The 25,429-nt window shown below is 32.6% G+C and overlaps 2 protein-coding genes across 2 annotated transcripts; one reads left to right on the top strand and one right to left on the bottom strand.

Moving 5' to 3' along the window:
• Positions 1 to 7,132: 7,132 nt before the first annotated feature.
• clu (clustered mitochondria protein homolog) lies at positions 7,133 to 14,058 on the top strand. Its single transcript, XM_018450888.1, has 16 exons — positions 7,133 to 7,407; positions 7,719 to 8,141; positions 8,391 to 8,757; positions 8,957 to 9,093; positions 9,364 to 9,644; positions 9,720 to 9,846; positions 9,930 to 10,104; positions 10,210 to 10,412; positions 10,520 to 10,676; positions 10,867 to 11,072; positions 11,205 to 11,411; positions 11,484 to 11,582; positions 11,760 to 12,104; positions 12,331 to 12,603; positions 12,795 to 12,920; positions 13,230 to 14,058. The coding sequence occupies exons 1-16, from the start codon at positions 7,393 to 7,395 to the stop codon at positions 13,881 to 13,883; spliced, it is 3,795 nt and encodes a 1,264-aa protein (XP_018306390.1). The 5' UTR covers positions 7,133 to 7,392; the 3' UTR covers positions 13,884 to 14,058.
• A 1,515-nt stretch (positions 14,059 to 15,573) lies between these two features.
• LOC108722721 (methyltransferase-like protein 16 homolog) lies at positions 15,574 to 19,467 on the bottom strand. The gene is made up of 6 exons (XM_018447970.1): positions 19,169 to 19,467; positions 18,539 to 18,755; positions 18,187 to 18,327; positions 17,687 to 18,047; positions 17,334 to 17,529; positions 15,574 to 17,231 (listed from the first exon to the last, which is right to left on the bottom strand). The coding sequence occupies exons 1-6, from the start codon at positions 19,271 to 19,273 to the stop codon at positions 16,731 to 16,733; spliced, it is 1,521 nt and encodes a 506-aa protein (XP_018303472.1). The 5' UTR covers positions 19,274 to 19,467; the 3' UTR covers positions 15,574 to 16,730.
• Between the last annotated feature and the right edge of the window lie 5,962 nt (positions 19,468 to 25,429).

Below are 25,429 nucleotides of genomic sequence, written 5' to 3'. Positions count from 1 at the left end.
TAGAAACGGGATAGAGCAATGCCTCGCACGTTACGTAACCCCACGAATTGCGCGAGTCTCTGCGCACGGGGTCATGTGAGCCGCAAGTAGCACGAGGAAGGACGCCGGGGGGAGGGGGTAGGTCTAGCAGAAGACGCGCCGCGGCGCCAACGGATGAATTTCCTTTAGGCCGGAATCAGACTACGTATTGAAGATTCAGATTCAATATTGAAAGATTGAAATTTGACCGATCAAAACAATAGGAGCTAAAATTCCTTTGTTTTCATTAGTCAAATTTCAATCTCAATCTTCAATGCGTAGTCTGATTTCGGCTTTACCGACCTTCCGGTCTACAAAAACGTTTTCTTTCTGAAGGTTAAATGTGTACGTTAAATCGAGGCAGAAATTACATAAATAAACAAATTCGGCAAGTATTAACTAATAAAATTATAAATATTTTCGTGAATTCGCTCACTTTGTAATTCTCCTTATTTAAGATACATAATTGACCTCCTCTCTGAATCAATTATTTCCGCATTTCTTTCTTTTGTTCTTTATCAATCTGTAGTTGATAACGAGATATTAATTCCGACCAATCAGTCGATCATTCAACTGTGATGAATTCCTTAAGGCTTAAAGCTTATTACACCTATTGTGTTTTAGGACTCCGGCATGTTCTTCCTAGCCAAACCTGTTACATAGCTTATCTTTTCTCTTTTTCTTTTCACGTCGAAGCGAAAAAGAAAAGATGCACTGTGCAAGAAAAGGAGCAATTCTAAAAAAAATAATCCTATTCTGTCCTTTATATTTGTGAAAATTATGGTCAAATTTATCCACACAACAGTTTTCTGAGGGACGTTTTAAAGACGTCTTTAGGATGATTCTTTGGATAGATGTCTTCAAGATATCTGGATGTCCTCTGGATGTCTTTAGAATATTCCTTGAAAAACTAGTGTTATACATGGATACTCTGGAAGAAAGACAATACATTCTTCTGAACAATCATTAAACTACGTGAAGCTGTTCCTCAAAGAAAAGTGAAGAACTCATTGTAATCTTTTAAGTTTAATCTACAATGTGCTCTTTAATTCTTGTTTCTTTTTACCACTTTTATCTCTTTTTTTTTTGCCTCTTAACCCGTTTCTTCGTTTTCTATCATCCTAGATACTTGACGAACTTCGGAAGAGATAAGAAACGCGATGGTTGATAAAACGATCACAAAGGGGAAAAAAGGCTAAAGATAAAAAATAAGAAACAGGAAGCGAAGAGCACATTAAAGATTAGATTTTAGATCGAATCGTGCTTCTTGGTACTCGATCTGCTTACCATAACGTCGGCGAGTGGGACGACACGAGATTACACTGTAAATTTTCTCAGGTTCTGCATTCCATACGATAAATAATACGAGTCGCAATTGAGAAACCGTTGTTTGCCTGCTAAACTCCGAACTATATTGCAAAGAACGCTTCAAATATGCGAGCATACCGGCAACCTTGACAATAGGTCTGATCTTTTTCTCTCTACGCTGGAGAGAAAAAGAGAAAAGATGAACCGTGCAAGAAGTTTAACTAAAAGAAACAAGCCTAATTAGAATAGAGGTGTGAATTACTGGGATTCTCTAAAGCGAGGAGTAATTCGGAGTGATTATTCACGAAGCTCAGTGAATCTGCGACGAGTCCTTTAACGAGCGATTCTCGATCCTGTTCCAATTAAGGGTTGCCGACGATGATCCATGGATCACCGTTCGCGCGATGGAGACTAATGTGCCGCAAACATGCCATGCCGTAATCATATTTACGTAATACATCTCCAGCTGTGCTCGACAAAAACATCGATCGGAAGTATTGATTACGTCTGAACGAAGCCTTCATATATCAATTTACGATAAGGCCGGTATTCATAGTCGGTTCTTATATTCAAGACCGTCTTAAGTTCAGTCTTGAGATGTCACGAATCAATCAGAGGATTGTATTAGCATCTTAAGACAGTCTTAAAATAAGATCTGACTATGAATACCGGCCTAAATCTTGTTTTTTAAGGCAAAAAAATGGTATGATGTAATATCAATATTTAAAAGTAATGATGTATGATATAATCTCCCGCTATGCTCCACGAAAATATTGATTGAAAATATCAATTACGGCCAAATATTAGACCTTCATGTACTGTCAACATTTATAACAAATTATAATTATATACCTCTGTGAAGCTAGTTCCCAATTTTCAAAATTTGAACAAAATAAGAAGAGTTCCGGTTGCCCCTCGAAGAGTTCTAGAGTTCTCAATCAATTGTAGAAAGAGTTTTATTGATTAAAGTGGTGAAAATACCATTTAAATTAACGTATGGGGGGGGGGGATTCAACTTCACCATTCTGCAACTTTGAAGGACTACAACAGTTTAATAATTTTGATACTAATAAGTATTTTAGAAGGATATTAATAATTTGATGCCAATCTAAGCATTTTTAGAACTGTGTGTAAATAATTTATTGTACAACAAATCTTGATTTTTATAGAGCGAAGGAAACTGCATGATGTAATATTGGTGTTTAGGATGAAAGTAATGATTTGATACACGATATGATTGAATTGTGATTGCCGAACATTTGAAATCGGATATTTATTTAATGTCAATATGCATAATAAATTTTCCTTCGTGATATGTCTAATGTTTTGAAATAATAATATAGAGTGAGATAAACAAGCGTGTATTATGATGCAATATCGATACTCAGAGTGACGTCAGCATATGCAATGTATTCATTGTTGGGATGGATATGTCAAGACCTAGAATATTTAAAATGATTTGAAAGATTCATTTTTTAAGCGAATAATAATACGATGATTACTGACTATTATACAATCATAATAAGATTGACTATATTTTGTTCTATTATACACAATCAAAATAAAATAAAGATAAAGAAAGAGACAAAGAAAATAATTGTCTTAATTCCTTCGTTAGAATTTGTCTCTATACTTGGTGTAAATAATATAAATGGAAAAAGTACACGAGTAGAAACACGTGTTTCTCCTTCAAAGATTAATATTGATTCGATGGGAGGGTATCTTTGAAAGATGTCTTATTCGTCAACGAACTTTTTCCTTCAGGACACTTTCTTCTCGGATATGGAACAGATGAATAATGACATGTGTGTTCTTGAAAATTTGAAATTCGTAAAATTGTAACAGTTCTTTTCGGATTAATCGAAATTGTTTCAAGCACCAAGTAATAATTAATTTTTCTGTCTATTAAATTCTAGTTTATATAAGTATTTTATTAAAAAATTTATAGCACTCAAAAATTTTGTAAGTTACATCTGAAAACCTAAATGACTTGAGAAACTTAACCAGACGCGAGAACTCTGTATAATTGCTCGTGTATTTGCAGGTTTAATTAGAAGCTAGAAGGAATGTGAATCTCGTGTTAATGATCCGTCTCTTACTGCACGTGTACCAAGGGAACAATACCCATGCGGAATCGCAGAGTATCGATAGCAGGGGTTATCAGCGCCGGTTATTATTTTGTGTACCGATTTCTACGTCAAACATCCCTCGATGATAATCGAGTCGGGCTAACTAACGCAATTGCGGTACGCTATGATGCTCGTACTTTCACCTTTGAGCTTGCGTGTTTAAATCGATCCTCTTCACGTGTCTTCGGCACAGTGTGAACTCGCATAACTCCCGTACAGTAAACCCGCTTGGATTCTATATTTAGCAGTAAATACTATAGTCATCTACCCCATATATCTGTCTTCAAGTTTATATATTCACGTCTGTCTGTCCATTTTCTTGACACAGGTTTTATTTGAATAGACAAACTTTTATACAATTAGAAATGATTTATAGATCTTTTTTATATATTTTTTGGGATTGACTTTCGCAGGAACAAACACAATTTAAAAAACTTCTGCAATTAAAGAATTTTTTATTATCTATTTATAAGTATCATATTTTTTTACTTAACTTATATAATAGGTGGATATATCTATATTAAGTTTTTAATATCAATACATGTAACCCCTGTGAAGCTAGCCCCTCATTAAAAAAAAATAATTTTTTTGAGAGTTCTGAATAGATTTCCAATAGTTCCAGAGTTCCTGATAGGTTTAAGAAATAGTTCTGGCCATTATATAAAGTCATAAAAACGCGATTTAAAAAATGGGGGGCTAACCTTACGCAGCATGGTTATCCCCATAAAGGGCAAATGGGCATATACACTAATGACAAAAATCCGTAAAATTTGAACTGAAAATGTTACGAACGATTATAGGTGTTCATTTTTTAATTTAGATGAGCAAAAAATTTTTTTAAGAGTTCTGACAGTTCTGTCGAAAATCCTAATGACAAAAATCCGTAAAATTTGAACTGAAAAAGTTACGAGCGATTATAGGTGTCCATTTTCTAATTTAGAAGAACAAAAAATTTTTTGAAGAATTCTGATAGTTCTGTCGAGAGTTCTGGGTAGCCCCCGCAGAGTTCTATAAAATATTTTAATGAGAAAATTGTGTAAAAATAATACTTTCAAAGTTATGTTTTTTAGGTGTCAATTTCGGGTTTTTCAATGACGTTTTCTTTTACTTTCTCAAACGGAACTATTTTTTAAACCTATCAGGAACTCTGGAACTATTCAAAATCTATTCAGAACTCTAAAAAAAATGATTTTTTTCGAAAATGGGGAGGCTGCGTGAAGTTAACTTCCCAATTTATTTTTTAATCGCTTTTTTATGGCTTTATATATATATAATGGCTAGAACTATTTCTTAAACCTATCAGGAACTCTGGAACTATTGGAAATTTATTCAGAACTCTCAAAAAAAATTATTTTTTTAATAATGGGGGGCTAGCTTCACAGGGATATACATGTATATTAAATTTGTATCTCTTTTTTATTAATAATATAAATCTGTTCGAGTATTATATCTTTTATTTTAAAGGTAAATCAAATTAAGTGGCAATTTAATGGCGAGAAGGAAAGCGCGGCAATTTGCGAGTATTGGTGGTCATCTGGCCGTAGGCGTTTTATGAATGATATTTTAAAGTTATACTGTCTTTCTCATGAATGAAACTGACGATGGCATTTATTAACTTGTGAGTCTGAGCTCCACAGAGACAAATGCATAAATAATGTTTATGCACGATAATTATTAGCAATAACAGTCTAATAATATCACTGATAGACATTCCATTTATCAGTTATTAAGAGTGAGTCGTGAATATTATCACCTATTTACGCCGCTTGAGTACCTATTTTAAATGCATTTTATTTCGAAGCTTGAGTAGCTGATAATAGAGAACTATAACGAAGTAAAAACGTGCGCGACAATTTCGAAATTTAATTTATCACTTTCGTCTAAAACTAACTTTGTTTTCTCTTATTAAGCTACATCTTTAAAGTAAAAATTTTTATAAATGGCATGCTATAAGCATTCGTAAATATCTAGAATACAAATTTGACTTTACGATTATTATACATTATTATTATACATTACTTCTAAATAGACATAATTTAATGTCCACTACAATCGTCGTGATTCTTGTCCAAATAGATTCTTCCCGCTATTCATCACGTTATTTTGTGATAAAACGCCTTATCTGTATCGCGTTAACATGTTCGCGTTGTAACAGGAGTACAACGCTTCTATACATAACAACGATGGAACTGTACACGATAACATGATGATAAGAAAGTGAAGTAGACGATAAGCACCAAAGAACATGAAAAGAAAGAATTTTCTACAAAATATTTTTGATTGAAATTTTGTTATCTAATTATCAAGAATATTTTTGTTTACTACATAGAAAATGTAATCGCTTATTTAATTCAATTTACTTCATGATCCAAAAATTACACGCTTAGAAAATTACTAAGAACAAAATTATTATTATTATTTAGATATTATATATTATTATATATATTATTATGATTATTACTTAAATTATTATTTATTTAAATTACAAAATTTGTATCTTCGATGTATTGTCGATTTTTTCTTCAAGAACTCATATTTTATCTGATTCTCAGCACATGAATTATGGATACGTAGTTCTCTTATCAGTTACACGATTCGCCTTCTACATATTATTGACGACTGCTTGACGACTTGAAATCGACGATATTTACAAAACGTGGCTCAGCGAAGCGGAAAGTTAGTTGCGATCACCTGTACGAAACTATGCGGTGTTAAACACTGATTTAGAAACTGTTACAGTCGGAATGTCAAGCATGCGAATCAACGTATCAACGTCACAGAAAACAAAATTTCATGTTAATAATAAGAATATATAATAATGCTTTTAATGGAAGAGAATGCGTTTATATAAATTCAATTTTATAGAAACTAATATAACTGATAATCTCATTGGCTTTAATAATAACAATCAAGTAGTAAAAAAAAAGAAAAGGCTGCAAGAGGATATAAGATAAAAACACCATGTATAAAGTTGCAACGAAAGATTATTATCAATTATTATCGCTGTCAACAAAATCCAATAGGCATTCTCTTGACATAGATCGTTGCTGGTGTTTCGAAGTTGATGCGTATTGCAAACACGTGCCCCAATATAAATAGTACGGTGCGTACTATTTACTTTGCCGCTTATTTATAAGCACATCGGTGAATGCGAGTGGTGAGAGAGTGCGTCTGAGAGCACATCAGAAAGTACGCCTGACAACATGAAACTACTTGGACTGTGAGATGTATTTATATCTTGTAAATGCATCGTGTCCCTTTCAGTGTCAGGGCGAGAGAAAGTCATTGGATTCTGTAACTTGTTCTGTTGTTTGATCTAATTATCTTTTTATTTATCTTATCACTTAAGATTTAAGTTTTGTCTAATCTGTGAATTTTTTTATATATATATATATACGAATATGTAATGTAACTAATAGAGATCCTGATATATAATATATACAATATCAAATTTTTAAATTATTATGTAAATAAGTTCAAAGAAATCGACAAATTTGAAAATTTAAACAATATTTTGTGTGATTTGTTGATAATTCTTAATATTATAAATTTCACAAATTAATACATGTAATAAATTTAATAGGACTTTAATAAAACACATCAATTATGTAACATGACATAACAATTCATGAAATAATACGCAGAATCGTACCTTATATATGGTGAATTATTTGTAGAGGTGAAAAAGGAAACAGAGGACAGCGGAAGTACGAGTACGGCTACGGAGAACGTTGTAGAAAAGGGAGAGGTCGAAGCGACAAAAGAGGGCGAAAAGGAGAAGAATGAAGACAATAAAAGTAGTGATAAAAATGAGAAAGAAGCAGGAAAGGAGAAGGATGTCTCAAGTGAACAAGAAGTTGTTTTTATTCAAGACGTGGGCTTCACTGTCAAGATTGTCAGTCCCGGTTCCGAACCTTTTGACATTCAAGTATCCAGCATGGAGTTGGTACAGGTAATGATTCGCCTTCTGAATAAAATTTTTGTGCCCATAGCTATCTAAGCATATATTATTCAAATTATTAATTATATTATTTTAATTAACTGTCTTTACGAACATCTTGAACTTAATTTTACTCTAACATTTTTATTTTTAATAACAATTAATTATCCTTTGTTAATATTCTATTTATTGCTTTGTATTATATTCATATGTCCATTATATTGTATCATGTTTATGTTAAATTTATGACAGGATTTAAAAAAATCAACGCCTAAATAAACCAATATCTCTGCTTGAATTTTCCTGACATCTTTTTTCTGCAGGAGATCCACCAGTTACTCATGGACCGCGAAGACACGTGTCATCGCACGTGCTTTTCACTGCAACTGGATGGCAACACGTTAGACAACTTTGCTGAACTGAAGAATATCGAGGGTCTGAAGGATAGCTCCATTATCAAGGTGGTGGAGGAGCCGTACACGATGCGGGAGGCGCGCATACATGTGCGACATGTACGCGACCTGCTGAAGTCTGTGGATCCCGCGGATGCTTATAACGGTGTCGAGTGCAGTAGCCTATCATTTCTTAATGTTGTCACGAATGGTGATATCCTGGAGAAGAAGAAGACTCGCGCGGATTCAGTCGATTGCACGCCACCCGATTACATCATACCCGGTTGTAGGGAGAGACCCCTGTTGCCCCTCCAGCCGCAGGCGAAAGAGCAAAAATGCCCACCATGTCTCAAGGTTAGTAATTTTTGAAAAATTTAATTTTAATAATCATACGAGTTGGAAGAGAATATAACAAGAAAGAATTAATTATATTGTTAACTTTATCGTTAACTCAAAATGATAAAAATTAATTGTTTTGAAAAAAAATTGTTCAAAGATGATTAAGTATTCCTCTTTTTTTTTTAAATTCAGAATTAGATTCTATTTCTACGGAGAAAAGGAGATAAATAAAAGATTTCTTAATTTCTTTTGCATTTTTCAAAGGTCCTAACGACGTCAGGATGGAATCCACCACCTGGCCACAGAAAGCTTCACGGCGATCTAATATACTTACATGTGGTTACGTTGGAGGACAAGCAATACTATCTGACTGCGTGCGCCAGAGGATTCTTTGTCAACCAATCGACCAAAGAAGTATTTAATCCTAAACCAGCTACGCCTAGCCATTTATGTCATAGTCTCATTGAACTATTGAATCAACTCAGTCCATCCTTTAAACGAGGATTTGCCTCTATGCAACGACGCAGGACTCAGAGACATCCTTTTGAACGAGTGGCCACTCCTTATCAATTGTATGCCTGGAGTGCACCGCAAATCGAGCACACTATTGATGCTATTCGCGCGGAAGACAGTAAGACATATTCTAGAAGAAGTAAAGAAAACGCATAAATATTAATAAAAAGAAAATGATTAGCCAGATTTTACTTCGTTTAGCTATGTCACATTTAATTTGTATCATTCGAAAATGTGTTAGTGATTAGCTAATGGATTAGTGACACTTGTGGACACTATCCACATATTGAAATTTAATTTAAACAATCTCTTCTTAGCTTTTTCCTCTAAATTGGGATACGAAGAACACATCCCGGGACAAACACGCGATTGGAACGAGGAATTACAAACTACGAGAGAACTATCGCGTAAAAATCTTCCTGAAAGATTGCTACGAGAGCGTGCGATCTTCAAGGTATATGGTTGATCCTTCTCGTGTGAGCCTTTTTGAATATAATATGATATATAATATCTCCAAACTAGTACTACAACGAAATTATATTTATCTTTTATTTATTTTTTGTGATAAATTTTTTTTTAATTCTATTCATTTAAAAAGACTATAATAATAATTACTGAATTAAACTGAAATAATAAAATAATACTAAAAATAAACTTTATATTTTTTAATAATTTTAATAATAAATTCTTAAATAATTCTTTTAATTCTTTTTACATTGTTTAGGTCCACAGCGACTTCGTGGCAGCTGCGACTCGCGGAGCGGTGGCAGTTATTGATGGCAATGTTATGGCGATCAACCCTGGCGAGGAAGCTAAAATGCAAATGTTCATTTGGAACAATATCTTCTTCTCTCTCGGTTTCGACGTCCGTGATCATTATAAAGAGTTAGGTGGCGACGCCGCTGCATTTGTTGCACCTCGCAATGATCTACAAGGTGTCAGAGTATACGCGGCTGTCGACTTGCCCGGTCTCTATACTCTCGGCACCGTCGTCATCGATTACAGGTGCGTTTCTCGGATTTCTTATGGTTTTCTTATTGATGTGTTCTTATTTAATCTTTGTTGTGAATTTTTTTGTAGAGGCTATCGTATCACCGCGCAATCCATTATACCGGGTATATTGGAACGTGAACAAGAACAATCGGTAGTCTATGGGTCGATCGATTTCGGAAAGACTGTTCTTACGCATCCTAAATATCTTGAATTGGTAAATGAACACAGGATTAATAAAATAATTGCCGTATTATTATTTAATCTTATTACTCAAATATTTGAAATACTCGCGTTTAGTTAAACAAAGCTGGACAGCAGTTGAAAATCCTTCCCCATAAAGTAATCAACGACGCAGGTGAGGAAATCGAACTTTGCAGCAGCGTCGAATGCAAGGGTATCATTGGTAATGATTCACGGCATTATGTGCTCGATCTGTTAAGGACTTTCCCACCCGATGTAAATTTTCTGAAACGTGAGTTGAGATCTATCAATTTTATCATAATCACGAAAAAAAAGCTGTTTTTTATTTATGAATTTGTTAATTTTTATTTATTCGGGAAATATATTTCTTGCTTAGTCGAAGGTGTGGAATTGAGCAAAGAAGCACGAGCTTTGGGTTTCCCGGTAGAACACAAACATAGATTGGCCTGTCTACGGCAGGAACTCATAGACTCATTTGTCGAGGCCAGGTACGTTCAGTTTATCAAACATGCGGCCGTTCATCTTCAACAGCTTACATCTGCTAGAAGATCTCAAAAGGAAAAAGAGGCAACTGCCAAGGTATAAATAGATATTTTTTAATATTATATTTCTCATTTTCGTTATCTTGTACATCTTAAATGCAAATAATTTAAAATAGTGTAGATGATAGAGACTAATAATTTTAGGAAGATAAGAAGGAGGACAAAAAGGAAGATTCAACTGCTATTGTAACGGTGGACAGTAACAAGGAAGATTGTGCTCAATCTCTAATAGAGGCTGACGAAGCTAAGAAGATTGTCGAGAGCATCACTGACTCGATTACAGGTGGCGAAAAACAAGAACGTATGTATTATATTTCTTATTTTCTTCTAGATGCATTGATTATATAGGTTCGTACATGTGAAAAAACTTTAGGATTTTACTAATAGTAAAGAAATAATGAATATCAAGAAAAAAATTAAAGAAAATAAATCATGAAAAAATTATCATAAAAATAGAATTAGTTTTATAACAAGTCTTATTTTTGAGATAGTGGAGGAGAGCACGAAGGAGATAGTGCGAAAAGCGGCGGCGGCAGTGGGTAGTTTGCGCGACGCTGAGTTCGATGTAAGATTCAATCCGGATGTGTTTTCGCCCGGCGTCAAACATCCAGATCTTAATGGCTTCGATCTGAAGAAGCAGAAACAACTAGTAAAGGATGCTGCAGATTTCTTGCTCACAGTGCAGTTACCGACATTCGTAAGTTTATCGTAAAAATTTAGCACACATTTTTAATATTTCTGCAACTAGATCCAAAATGTGGACTATTTCTGACTGTACTCACAATTGCACAATTGTATCTTTTTTTTTTTAAGTAAATGTTTATTTCAGATTCGGGAGTGTTTGGATCATACGGCGGCTGCGATGGACGGTAGTACATTAGTGGAGGCTCTTCACGGTAGAGGCATTAACGTTCGCTATCTTGGTAAATTGGCGGCTATGTTAGCCGCAGTGCCACAGTTGCATTATCTTAACCGCATTGCTGTATCCGAACTGATACTTCGATCGGCGAAACATATTTTCACCTCTTATATGCAGGTAATTATACAAAAATAAAATTATATGTTTAAGAAATATATCAAAAAATTGTGTAAATGTATCATTTTACAGGGTACGGATTTGATGAATTTGTCCGCGGCCGTTAGTCACTTTCTGAATTGTTTGCTGTCTTCGGCACAGATTATACATCCACAACAAAATCTAGAAGAGGTACGTCGTCGCACTTTTATAATTTACGCACAGTTATTATACTATAATGATATAACAATAAAAAGGATCGAAATTTTGTTAATTTCAAATAATAATAATAAAGAACAATAATTACTAAGATTATGTTTTATATAATTAAATTTCAGGAGATAAATTGACATAAATTTTGTATTTCAGCTTCAAAGCAAAACTGCCAAACGCCGCAATAAACGTAAGGGGAGAAACAACGGGCCGCAACAGTTAGAAGTAGAATGGGCATCATTGACGCCTAAATCATTGTGGCAGCAAATTAAGAGTGATTTGAAAGCCTATTACGACTGGGAAACGCCGAGCCCGGAATCTCTGGAAGCCACGATAGAACACTTTCATCTACAAAAAATTTCATTGCTACGTGGTTTCTGTATTAAGACTGGCATTCAAATACTATTGCGCGAATATAACTTCGAAAACAAGAACCGAGCAACTTTCTTCGAAGAAGATATATTGAACATTTTCCCCGTCGTCAAACATATCAACCCTAGAGTAAGTCATTGATCTTAAATGAATATAAACGAGATGATTAATGCAGAAAAACTATATATAAGCGTTAAATCTTAAAAGAACGAATATTTTTTATTCAAATTAATATTCGGAAATATAAAAAACTTTTAAATCTCTCTCTCTCTCTCTCTTAAAAATCTCTAAAGAATTTTTATTTTAATCGAAGCTGCGGATTAAAGTAAAGGAATTGTTTCAACTCAACTTTTAGGCTAGCGACGCGTTTAATTTTTACACCACTGGTCAAAACAAAATTCAACAAGGATACTTAAAAGATGGATACGAATTAATCAGCGAGGCGCTGAATCTCCTTAATAACGTTTATGGTGCCATGCATCCTGAAATTGCACAGTGTCTTAGAATGCTAGCGAGATTGAATTACATAATGGGCGATCATGCGGAAGCACTTGCTACTCAGCAAAAGGCAGTCCTCATGTCGGAGAGAGTCAATGGTATCGATCATCCGTACACCATTACAGAATACGTAAGTTATACCGATCATACTAAAATAAATGACAGTTATAATGATAACAGTGTAAAGAAATAATTCTATACGTTATACACAACTATATGGCATATGAAATTTACTATTGAATTGTATAGAAAATTAAACAATAGTATAAATAATATATCTCTCTTTTAGAATTTAATAATTATATTATTTTGTACTTGTAGATACATCTCGCCTTATATTCCTTTGCCAACGGGCAAGTATCTGTATCATTAAGATTATTATACAGAGCACGTTATCTAGCATTATTAGTCTGCGGTGAAGACCATCCAGAAGTGGCCTTGCTCGATGTAAGTTTAATCTTAGATAATTATTAGGAATTCCCCGTGTAAAAATTAAAAAATTATTTTTATATTACACATTTACATACATGAAGAGCAGAATTCCAAAATGCATTTTGTCCAAAATTTAATTTTTGTTTAGTTAGAGATGGCATAGTGTTCAGTGTTGAAAGACTCATATTATAAGCTACTCTGAGATGTTCAGAAAGCAATTTATCATCGTTAATTTAAGTTTTATTGTGTGATGCATTTTTAAGGCAACATAAATTTCCCAAAAAATTAATGTTTGAAATACAACATCGTATTTGATTTTTGCAGAGCAATATTTCACTGATTCTGCACGCGGTCGGCGAATATGAGCTATCGTTGCGATTCCTAGAGCACGCATTAGCCTTGAATTTACGTTATCACGGTCCTCATTCGTTGAAGGTCGCGGTATCATATCATTTAGTGGCACGCACGCAGTCATGTATGGGCGATTTCCGAGCAGCGCTGAACAACGAAAAGGAGACTTACGCAATTTATAAGCAGCAATTAGGCGAGGAACACGAGAAAACGAAGGAAAGCAGCGACTGCTTGCGGCACCTGACCCAGCAAGCGGTCGTGTTGCAAAAAAAAATGAACGAGATCTACACGGGCAAGTCAGGCGTAAGCCTGCCACCGATTCAGGTGCAGCCACCCAGCATGGGTTCGGTGTTGGATATGCTCAATGTCATCAACGGCATTCTCTTTGTGCAAATCAGTCAACAGGACATCGATAACTTTAAGGCGGAGATCGAGAAACGACAAAAGGAACAGTCGCCGGATGGCAGCGAGGCTGTCATGGCGATTGCCGAAAAGGATACCAAGAAGAATGATAAAGAAACAAAAAAAATAACAGAGAACGTCGTTAAGGTCGAACAGAAGGCAACAAAAGACTTGGAAACTAGCAAAACTGACGTCTTGGAGTCGGTCGTGGCGGCAAAGAGCTGAGTCTTTCGTTCACGGACGACAAACATTAGTAGTCTTTCCTTTCTTTTTTCTAAGCCCTAGTCCTCCGTTGTGGAAGATGACGATTTCGCGCGAAGATCGTCACGTACGATGTATACATACTTTGTACTTGCACCGTTTTTTGTTATACTGTTTAAACGCAATTAGGACACGAGACAAAAAAAAAAGACAAGATGCAAGATTGCTGTCATGGTGTGTTTGTGAAGATAAAGGGATGAATATATCCGCCGAGATTGAATTTGCATGCGAGACGCACATTTATCTGTTATATGTATATAAAGACGCTGGTGCCATGTCGCTTAAAGAGAGCAATCTTCAACGAAGATTATATCTTCGAGAAGTCAAGATACGTAAAAGAGATTGTTCCCTTTTCGCCATCGCGTGAAATCAAAAAGCAATACATTTTTTTTTCATTTGCGTAGGAGCGACCACGCATTTTTTAAAGGCTCAAGTTATTTACCATGCAAAAAACCGGTGATACGATATGTCGACGGTACCGGTCGTTAATTCGTCAGATTAAATAACGTTCAAACTCGATCAAATTCATATTAGACTCTCGAAACTAATTACCTTTATTTTCCCTATTATTTTGTAGAGCGAATTCGCATTCTTTTCTACTTTTTCTTGAATATAATGCTGATTAAAAGCCGCATACTTTACATTTAAAGCATACACAAACAGATGAATTCAGTTAATTTTTGTATAACACTTTTTTTCTCCTTTCACAGATTCGAAAATTCTTTTCCAGGATTAAAGTATATACATTAATACGTGTTTCTGAGGTGGAATTTATGCCGAGAACGACAAAAAATTTCGAAATTGAAATCTTAAGAAAAAATTTTTGTCGTTCTCGGCATAAATTCCACCTCACAAACACGTATTAATGTGTATACTTTAATCTTGGAAAAGGATTTTCGAATCTGTGAAAGAGAAAAAAGTATTTGTTATACAAAAAAATTACAACTTAGTCGATAATACAGACGACTTTACGATCTCCTTAAGAATAATTTAATATTTTACCACAATGCTTGGTAAATACTAAATTATGTCGTTATTGTATTTTGTCAATTATAATTGTACACAAGGTATACCCAGGCTTTAATGTGCATTAATATAGGGTAACTCCGGTATATACGCCGCACCTATCAAAAACTTAATTTATTAAGTATTATTTACTATGTTTATAGTAAACGAACTATATCAGTAAAAACTTTGTACTGTCTACTACAATGAAAAAAATATTAGAAATTCGAAATATTTATTTTTCATATTAAAAAATAAATTTTTTGAAACCTTGTATTTTTGCCACGTATCTCATAGGGATGGAATATATGGCTACTCATAGGGGGAAAGGGGGTATGTACGGCTCATGAAAAATTTACAAATAATGCAAACATGCTTAATAATACAAACATGCTTTACTATTCCACTACACGTATGTATCACGAAATAACCACTAAGTCTTTTACACGTCCTACATTAATTATTTTATGTAGATTATAACTTATGATGGCGTTACTTATTACAGTGACAAATCGATTCAACTCACAATAAATTCATTAATATTAACAGTAAGAAGCTGAAATCATAACACAATACTAATATAACATAAAGGCATGTAACAGAGTAGTTACGGGAAAATTACCTCCACTCCTATTTGTTCTGACTTCTGCGGCGTAAATCCCAGCGCGGCGTATTTGCCGGAGTTACCCTATGTATTATAATATAATACATTACGTACTGTTATTTGCGAATTCGCTTTTAATAACATTTTATTTTGTCTTTTCTTTTTCCGTGATCACGGTTTTGTGCCATTTAGACATGTTTCCACAATCTCAATTGCCACCGAAAAAAAAAGTGAAAATATTACAATTTATATTGTAGTTCATATAAATATAACTCATCTCTTTTCATCTTTTATTAATCCGCGAAAAGGTGCTTCCATATTTTTATAGATACTCTTGAATTCAAGTTTTTCTTAATGCGCTTGATATAAAAATATATTATACATCTTTAATTCGGTATTGAAAATGGTGGTAATGAGAGTACGATGCAGTGAATGACATTGTTATTTGATCATGTAATTAAGGACACCAATGACCAATTGTTAACTGAGTCATTGCGAATAGTAGTTGATTTCAAGTTCCGCGATTATAGTTTTAGGATCATAAGGAATCGATTGTTACCCTGCTGTTAATATTAATTATAATTCGTTTCACCCGCTCTACGGATCTATCCGCGGCGATCCGGAATCTCTCGCCGCGGTTCGATCGAAGAGCGATATACCGCGATATTGATTGCCCGATAGTAGCGAAACTTTTGATTTTGTTTATTGAAGAAAATAGTGCTAATTATTTCGCAATCCTCATAGATTCTATGCGAGATTTCAGGCCTGAAAAGAGCAATTTTTCTGCAGTGATGGCAAACGAACGTTCAATTAATCAGTCAATCAATCTGCCGCCGACTCTCGACGGACTCATTTTCACATTGCAATAATAATCATAATGAAAAAAAATTACCATATTGCACTTATAATAATTAGCCAAATTGTACTATAAAGGGGAATAGCAAAAAAAAATTATAAGGGGGGATATAGTTACACACAAAAAACTTCACATATATCATGAAATAAAAAAAAAACGTTACAAAAATTTGATTACATATACTATCTTATTGTAGATTTTCTTTAACATATTGCATGGAATAAATTGTTTTATATGTAACACGGCGATCTAATTAAGAATTTTCTTCGTAATTTTCTGCATCCTGTTTATTGTTCGCTAAATTCTTTCTGTTGCCCGAATACAACTGAAGTAACGCACTCTTCCATTAGCATTCTTTACTAACCCTTTTTTTCTTTCTCTTAGTCTTCGATGGATTATCTAGAATCTTTTCCTTCACTTCCAATTTGTTTATCAGATACTGTCGCAACGAATGTAACGCATCCAAACCGCCATATCCATTCTCAAACACCATCCATATCCTGAGTATTTCATCAGGTTGCGTAATTATATCCTGAGAATTGTTGCGGCTTTCTGCTTCTACCCAAAATTTACAAACAAGCAAGGGACCGTTTTTGTCACGTAATTCTTTATCAGAACTTTCTTCATCTGAATTTTTTGCACTATTTCCAGTTTCAATTGAAGTTTCTTCGGCGCATGTATTCGCCTCAATACATTTGTTATTTTCACCTTTTACTCTTTTTAACGCGGATTGTTGCGCTAAACGCCGCTTTCTGCGCATATGTTCCCACGATCTTTTTCTAGCAGTTACTTGACATGCCCAACTATCGAAGTTATTCTCAGAAATGGGTATGTCTTGTAACTTGATCTGTTGATAATAAAATGAAACGTAACAAATATTTTTTAATTAACTCTTAATTGCAAATAATCAATAAATTTAATATCAGAAGTAAAGAAAATGATACATTACGTTCAACTCTTTCGCTGTTACTTTTAAAAAACTAATTATATCGTCTATACAGGAAAATTTATCATTCACAGGAAATGTTATCGAGGTTTTATAATTCTTTAACGATCCCACTATAGACTTCCCGTGTTTTCTAATGACAGGTGCTGTAGTCAAGTTTATAATGTTTTGCGGAAGGAAGCTCCAAGCCAAACCCCATCTGTTGACAAAAAAAGCCTTAAGCTTCAAAATAATAAATGATTAATGATATAACATACTCGATAATTAGAGTTAATAATTAAACTTATATTAATGGGTTTTACATACAAAGTTTTTTTAATGTAATATATTTATTAACTTAATATATTGATTTGTACCGTGTTGTGTGGCCCTGGCAGAATTCCGTCCATATCATATTCTTTATATTTTTCGATCTTAACAATCGTCTTAAGCTAGCCAAGTCAGTTTTTTTGCCAATCATTGTGCTATAGATCTTTACTTGATCTCCCATCTCAACACTCTCATCGATCATCTTGGTCACAAAGCACACTTCACCACCTTCGGTTTTCAGCTCGCTGTCATTTCCAGTGGGCGCGTTTCTCGGTGGTAAGACTTTTTCGACTTTTTCGAAGTCATTATCCTCACTCTCAAAAAACGGTGGATTGCACATTGAGAAATCATAAACTCTATTATCCTGCACTATGTCCTTAAAAATTCTATCGGAGTTCACTGTAATTACTACATCAGAAAATCCCGTTATGTGAAATAAAGTTTTAATTTTAATTAAAAAATAAAACTAAATTTTAATTTTAAAAATATTCATTTTTCATAGTTTTTTTTTGTTTCAATATGAAAGAAAATGTTTAATAGAACCTACTTTCAATTAAATCTTGTAATTTGTTTTTCTTTATGCATTTCTGGGCATGCTTTATACTTCCTTTGTCAACTTCTGTGCCAATCATGTGACACTTGTAGATTTTTGCCAGTAATAGAGCATATATGCAGACTGCTCCGGTTCCTATTTAAAACGAAATTGTTCAGACCTCGTATAGCAGTCTAAAATATTATATTAAACATACAGGTATATATTGTAAGATGGATAGCATTCGTTACTGTAACATAATTTTGAAAAGTATAATATTACAATAATTCCAATTTTTTTTCTACTTTTCAAGTGCAACGTTTGGATGTTTTGTTAAAAGCATTTTCAAAAGCAGTCTTCTAATCACCAATGTCAATGCCCGTAACCTTCTCCATTTCCAATTTGGAATGAGTCATCAAGTCTTCTATCCATAGAATATAATTTAAGCGTAGTGAAATCGCCGGATTCAGATTATCTGCTGGAATATCCACGTGCAGGTCGAAATCATGTTTCAGAAGCGTCTCTGTAAGTACATGCAGGCTTCTTCTCTCTTTGAAGTCAATCCTAACCTTTCCTGTGAAGTCCTAAGCAATCAATAAATCAATCAATATGGATAAAAAGCATATATATATATATACACATATATATGCACACTATTGGTTTTATATCATATCTGAGTGTTACATTTATATTTTCTTCAGTCATAAAAATTGCACAGAAGTTGAAAAAAAGAAATAATGTAAGAGAATGTAAAAAAAATGGTACTTTTTTCTGTAATACTTGAATTTATATGTTCATTTATACTTCATTAATTTTTTCCTTTATCTTTTTTTAAATCTAAAGCTTTCTAAAGCTAAATATTGTATTATACTTACATTATATTATTAAATATTTACAATAAACATAAGATATCCATGTAATATATTATAGATTATATTAAATTTCATCTGCATTATAAATATAATGTATAAATTGTAAAGTATACACATTGTAGTACCATGATAGCGATTTCACGAAACTCCGGGTACAGGACGGCGAGTTGCTTGTAATCTGGCGGTCGTTTGTACTTGTTTCTCGGGTGAATATATTGCTTCACGCTCATCGTGATCGAAAGGAACAATCTTAACTGCCTGTTTGTTGGATCACGACTGCCAATTCACTACGACCAAATACAGCCTGTCCAGCTTGTGTTTTTCGCAAGAAAGTGCATAAAACGCATGAAACGCATCGTCAGATTTGTTTACTCGTATCATCTGATTCTCATTGTCGCCATTGAAAAGATGCGACATCGAGAACGTGGACTCGTTTCCATCTTTTGAATATTTGCCGCCATTCTGCCATGAGTTGCCACCTTTTCGATTTCGATATTTTTGATTAATGTTCCATCAGAGATCAACAGGTCTGTTCTTTTTGGCTCTTTCTTCCTTTTTTCTCTAAGAAGAAAGAAGAAGAAGAAAGATAAACTGATGCAAAAGAGTTCAACCAAAAAGAACAGGCCTAATGGTTACACAATTTTCATAAAAAAAAGAGGGGGTAATGTTGGCAGCAACAAAAACCCTTGAGGCACCATAGTTTTATTTTCTACGGATTGGTAATATTTACAAGTAGTAATCCGTTAGTTTGCGCCGATCATGGTCGATCGAGTGTAAAAGTAGTGTAATTACATGATAATTCGTGAACTGTTCGCGAACGGCTGTCATCGCGGAGGTTTCGTGTTTTGACAGTTATGTGTATCAAGAGGTTAATAACGTCTTCGAGGTTACTCAGATAAGTTTCATTAAATATTTTCATTACAAAACCTTTATTCTTACTATTTCATTAAAAATCGATACTTTGTGTTATATATTTTATTTTCAGTTATTGGTTTTCGGTCTAACACTATCAACGATGTTAAATTGTGTATAGAAAAGAAGGGATTGAAAAGAAAGGAAAATTAAAGAGAAAGAGAGGAAAAGAAGAAAGAGAGAGGAAAAGGAAGAGATGTGGAAGGAAGTATAATCTAAATAAACCTGAATCAGAGTGGATAATCACTGATAGCAGTCCCAAGGGTGCCATTGACAATGGCAATCAATTTGTCATAATATTTGTAATACAATTGTATTTTATATTTCAGCGGAGCACATAAAAGTATTCAGAATGGAAAGATAGAAACATTTTTTATATTTTGTTGTTTAGATAATAAGCTTGATTGTCAATCTTAATATTTGAAACACAAAATACAAAATATTTTTATGTACTCTTTGATCGGCGCAAACTAACGGATTACTACTTGTAAATATTACCAATCCGTAGAAAATAAAACTATGGTGCCTCAAGGGTTTTTGTTGCATAAAGTTAAAAAAAAATTAATATTGCGTAAGAATTAATATTATATTTGTGAAATCTATAGAAATGATATTACATTGAGTGTACAAATTGTCTTCAAATAAAAGGATCTTTCCTCTTATAAATCAGATTTAAAATTAGAAATTATGCAATATATTTTAAACATTAGCGCATTAAGAATTATCTGTTATAATATATAACTAATTATATAATAATGCCAATGTATTATAATTTCATTATATACAGGGTTGGCTTGTAACGCCGTTACTTTATTGATCGTTACCTTGTTATAATAATGATTTGGTAATGACATTGTGAATGTTTTATGATGGTAATGCCATCACTAACATCAGAGTTAGAAAAGTCAATCGTTACTCGTAATGGATTAAAAAAATTAGTTACTGAAAAAAATAACTCTTAATTTGTAACGCGTTACTTTTTAGTAACGAGTAACGTTACGCGTAACGTTACTCGTTATACTTATAACATTTTCAGTGTAACACGTAACAAGTTACTTTCAAAGTGACTTTTCTAATCTTTACAACACACCTTAGCGTTACCATCATAAAAAATTGCGACATCGTCATCAAATTATTTATTATAAAAAGTAACGACAAAGAAACTAAAAAGTAACGTTTGCCCTGATTTTACATATATTATACCATTTGTTTATGTATATTGTTTATATATATATACCATTTGTATAATATTTATTAAATAACAGTACACGGTTTTACGGAGCAAAATTGTACTATTGTTTTAATAAACAAATTATCACTTTTTAAACAAATACAAATACATTGTTAATTAATTATATAACATAATTGCCAATTTTGTAACATTCATTATTTATATTTTAAGGAGAAATATTTGTAGCTTCAGTGAAAAAAGGTCATTTTTGCATCTATTCTAAATTTATTTCATAAAATCTGATGGAAAAGTCTTATAAAGCTTATAACATGAAAAAATCTTACAAAGTTTATAGCTTGATATTTCTTTAAAGTAAGGAGCAAATTTATATTCATTGTCTATTTTATTTACGATGCCCCACATCTCGCATAGTCGTAACTTCAAACTTATAGGAAAGACTTGGGAAATGTATAACTCATAGATATAATTCCAGAGTATACATATCGGAGTTTTTCCTCCACTTCTATCGCTTTTCTTGTTATCCAAGCAAATAGCAAAAGCCATAAGCAGGGAAAGTGGAGTAGAATCTAACATAGGAATAATGAGAGCGAGCAATGGTGAATGAAAGACTTTAGGAAGATCATGATTAGGAAATATCAAACAAGAAGGTAAAGAAATTTCGACAAAGTTATGATATAAAATTGAGAATGTAATGCTTGGGAAAGAATATGCTATTCTAAACCAACTGATAAGTCCTTCTAAATCCTTATAACTCACGGTTTCTGGTTGATAAATATCGTCATATATATTATACTTTTTCCTCATTATGCTGGCTAAAATAGTCACTAATGAAAACTCCCTATCTTTATATGATTCACTCATTACTATAGTACAATACAAATAGCATATAATGATAATATCCTCATAAAACATCATATTATTGGAAAAGACATATTCCTTTTCTTCATTGTCAGAATTATATTTATAAACAAATTTGTGAACGTCTGAAGGATTTTTTAAAATTATTTTCACGGTTTGTCCATGCATTTCTATCATGTGCTCGATAATTCTTCTTGGACTGAACATTTTTGTAGGGACAAGCCCGCTAGTGTCGGGGAATAAACTTAGTAGTCCGATCTCGAGGATACAAGTAGGTCGACCAGTAGATTTTTTGTTTAGTACGTCTACTAACGAGCGTAATGGACATGTATTCCTCTCGTACTTGCGTATACCTTCGAATACATCTTCTTCAAACATTGTTTTATCAAATCAGGTTAACGCGTGTTAATAAATTGTATTTGATAAATAATCACTCTTCAATTTCACAATACAGTTCCAGGCAACTTAATCTCTAGCTTATTCAAATTTCTCAAATTTTGTCCCTTTTCTTTAATGTCGTATAATGACAGTCCAACAAGCACGTACAAATTCAGCATCTACGTTCTAAAATACATTAATTCACACTATTTTCAAAATTATATGATGATTACACTGTTTGACAAAAAGTGACTTTTTTTCGAACACCGAAACAAGACTAGTCATTTTTAATAATTTTTTACATGTTGGATACGAATGTGTTCGTGGTTCAAATTATTCCATTACGTAACAATTTTAACAAATTTCCAATTCAATTTGTAAAAAAAAAACTGCTGTTATATATAATATTTTAATTGCGATATATGATGTACTGGAGATGTTTTATTTCAATCAAAGTTAAGTATGTTGTTATGACTTTCAGCTCTTGAAAGAATTTTTTTTAGTGTCGATTACGATTAATAAAATGTTCGTAGTTATAAATACATGGTTTACTTATACGGAAAAGCTGTGAAATCATTAACAATTTAATAAATAATTTCCTACACAGGGCGTTTGATAATTCTGCCGACAATGCTCGTGAGCAGGTAGAGCAGGCTAAACTGAGAGAGAGAGAGTCAAAAAGTTCTGTCCCATTTTGCAAGTTTCGTAACGTAAGATTCACAAGAGTTGCGGTCCAATTAGAATCGAGCTAGCTTGACATTGATTAGACTGCAAAACTTGCGATACGCTGCGACGCTGCGTTGCAACTATAAATGTATAACTTTATTATACATGATAAAAGATTGCGCAACATAACGATATAATCGAATTATCGTTAAGAATTATAAAATCGGAGTACAGCATGTATTGTTATAATATGACAAATGTAAAAATAGTTTTGGATCTTTAAACGTTAATTTCACAAAATTGTGACGTGATGGAACAATTTAAAAGCTGGATTCGGTATTCATGTCCAAAAGACTACGATAAGTGACTGTACAGTTTCATTCTGTTTTTTCTTGTTGAACAGTGTTATTAATACATAAATATAATTATTTAATAATTTAATATATCTACTCATATATTTATTTTGTTTATTGGTGATTATGAAAAGATATAATATACATAAGAAAAATTACATTGTTTCGAATGAATTTAACTTTTGTACTTGGAAATACCAACAATAAATGTTTAAAATATATACTTGAGCAATTGATGCATTGCAGAAAAATATCACTAAAACTGGAATCGCTTTATCTTATTATCGTTAAATCATCGTTAACTTACCTTATCGTCGAAGAATTTATGTCTGTTCTAATAAATAGTTAATAGAGTTATAAGTAATAAGTATTAAAAGAGTTTTCTCGATGGTGAAAGACTGAGAAATAAAATCAGGAAAGGGCATAAACAAATACAATACATTAAGTAAATATACATGCTAACTATACATTTAGCTATAGTGCTTGTTGGATTTTACGGAATTATAAAAATTAGAGAAATATTTTCTCATGATAGCGATATTGATAGAAAATAACTTAATTTTGTTTGCTTCTTTCTCATCTTTATTCCTATATATATGTATGCGTGGAAACATGCACATACTCTTTATAACTTATTATAAATATATAATAAACTTTATCGTTAGTACTTCGAGGCGCGAAAATTAAATCCATTTGAAATAATATATAATATATTTTTCTTACCGAAATGTTCCGCCATTATCAGTAATATATTAATTGACCTATTAAAACATTATTCTTGTTAAAAAAAGAGTACTTCGAATAATTAATAAATTTTTTGTTTAAATAATATCCGAATAAAGAAAAAAAAAACCAGAACTATGTGTTAAATAATGTATTAATATATTAATGAAGTTTAAAAAATAAGAAATGCTGTTCTAAATCTAAATATATATTATCTAAATATATTATTTTTGATGTTTTCTCATTATTATTATTTTCATTACACTAAAAAGTAATTTTACAAAAGAAAGAAGGATGTATAATGAAATATGTACGGATGAATTTCATATATAATTATATATGTTTATGAATATTTATACATGTTTATGTATGTTTATACATATTTATATATATTTATGAAAAATTTTTTACAGGGAAATATAAGCACTTCGTTCTTTACAATTTTGTACTCTATGCAAATTGTTTATACGTTATCTATATTGCACTGTATACGTTGTTATATATATATATATTTCACAAAGTACATGTGTAATGTAATGTTAATGGTGATGATACATTCCTGGTTTAAAAAAATCCCATAAATACACTATTTCAACAAAATTAAAGGATCATCTACTGTTCGACTCTGTAAAAACAGGCAATTCGTCAAAAATCATCGTATCGAGATGTTTAAAAAAGCATTTTACAGCTTGAAATCTGTTCTTTCCAGATACTTTAAAAAATGGTCTTACTGATATTTTGTGAAATTATACAAACATAAATGAAGATGCATTAAATCTCAAAGTTTTTTACGAAATTGCGAAATCCCACAGCGTGAATTAAAAATTGCACATAAACGCGGTTTACAGTATTCGAAAGAGTGAGTTTTTACCCTTAATTTGCTTTTTCATTGAGCTCTGTACGATTTTTTTTCATCGAGTTATTCAACATCGAAGCAAAAGAAGGTCGGTTTTGCTTCAATTTTGAATAACTCGATTAAAAAAAATTATTGAAGCTTAAATGCCTAATTTAAAGTACTTTTATATTAAATTTTGTCTGATAATGTTTCATCAAATTGCAGTGCTTTAAAGCAAGACAAAAATATTGCAAAAAATATCAATATTCAATTGTATGTAATTTAGAAATAAAATGTACAAAAATTTTGAATTTCAAGCCCTATCTTTGCACTTTAGAACACGTAATCGAAAACTTCTCTATAATTTATTTTTCACCGAGATATTTAACTGTTTACAAAATGCGAAAAAATCGCAAATGTTCCCAAACTTTTGAAGATGTATATACATCTATGTATATGTATATACATC

The sequence above is a fragment of the Mycetomoellerius zeteki genome, unplaced genomic scaffold (assembly GCF_001594055.1).
Source record: "Mycetomoellerius zeteki isolate Tzet28-1 unplaced genomic scaffold, Tzet1.0 scaffold106, whole genome shotgun sequence".
Lineage (NCBI taxonomy): Eukaryota > Metazoa > Arthropoda > Insecta > Hymenoptera > Formicidae > Mycetomoellerius > Mycetomoellerius zeteki.
The sequence above is the reverse complement of the archived record's forward strand: the minus strand, read 5'-3'. Positions and strand labels throughout refer to the sequence as shown.

What these genes read in the sequence shown, in the direction of transcription:
- clu (XM_018450888.1), top strand. An exon ending in AATGCCCACCATGTCTCAAG is followed by an intron (nt 8,142 to 8,390) that starts GTTAGTAATTTT and finishes CATTTTTCAAAG; the next exon opens with GTCCTAACGACGTCAGGATG. An exon ending in AGGTGGCGAAAAACAAGAAC is followed by an intron (nt 10,677 to 10,866) that starts GTATGTATTATA and finishes TTTTTGAGATAG; the next exon opens with TGGAGGAGAGCACGAAGGAG.
- LOC108722721 (XM_018447970.1), bottom strand. Translation starts at nt 19,273, where the DNA reads ATGAGCGTGAAGCAATATATTCACCCGAGAAACAAGTACAAACGACCG. An exon ending in GGTTACGGGCATTGACATTG is followed by an intron (nt 18,328 to 18,538) that starts GTGATTAGAAGA and finishes CGTTTTAAATAG; the next exon opens with GAACCGGAGCAGTCTGCATA. An exon ending in TGCCAGGGCCACACAACACG is followed by an intron (nt 17,530 to 17,686) that starts GTACAAATCAAT and finishes TTTTGTCAACAG; the next exon opens with ATGGGGTTTGGCTTGGAGCT.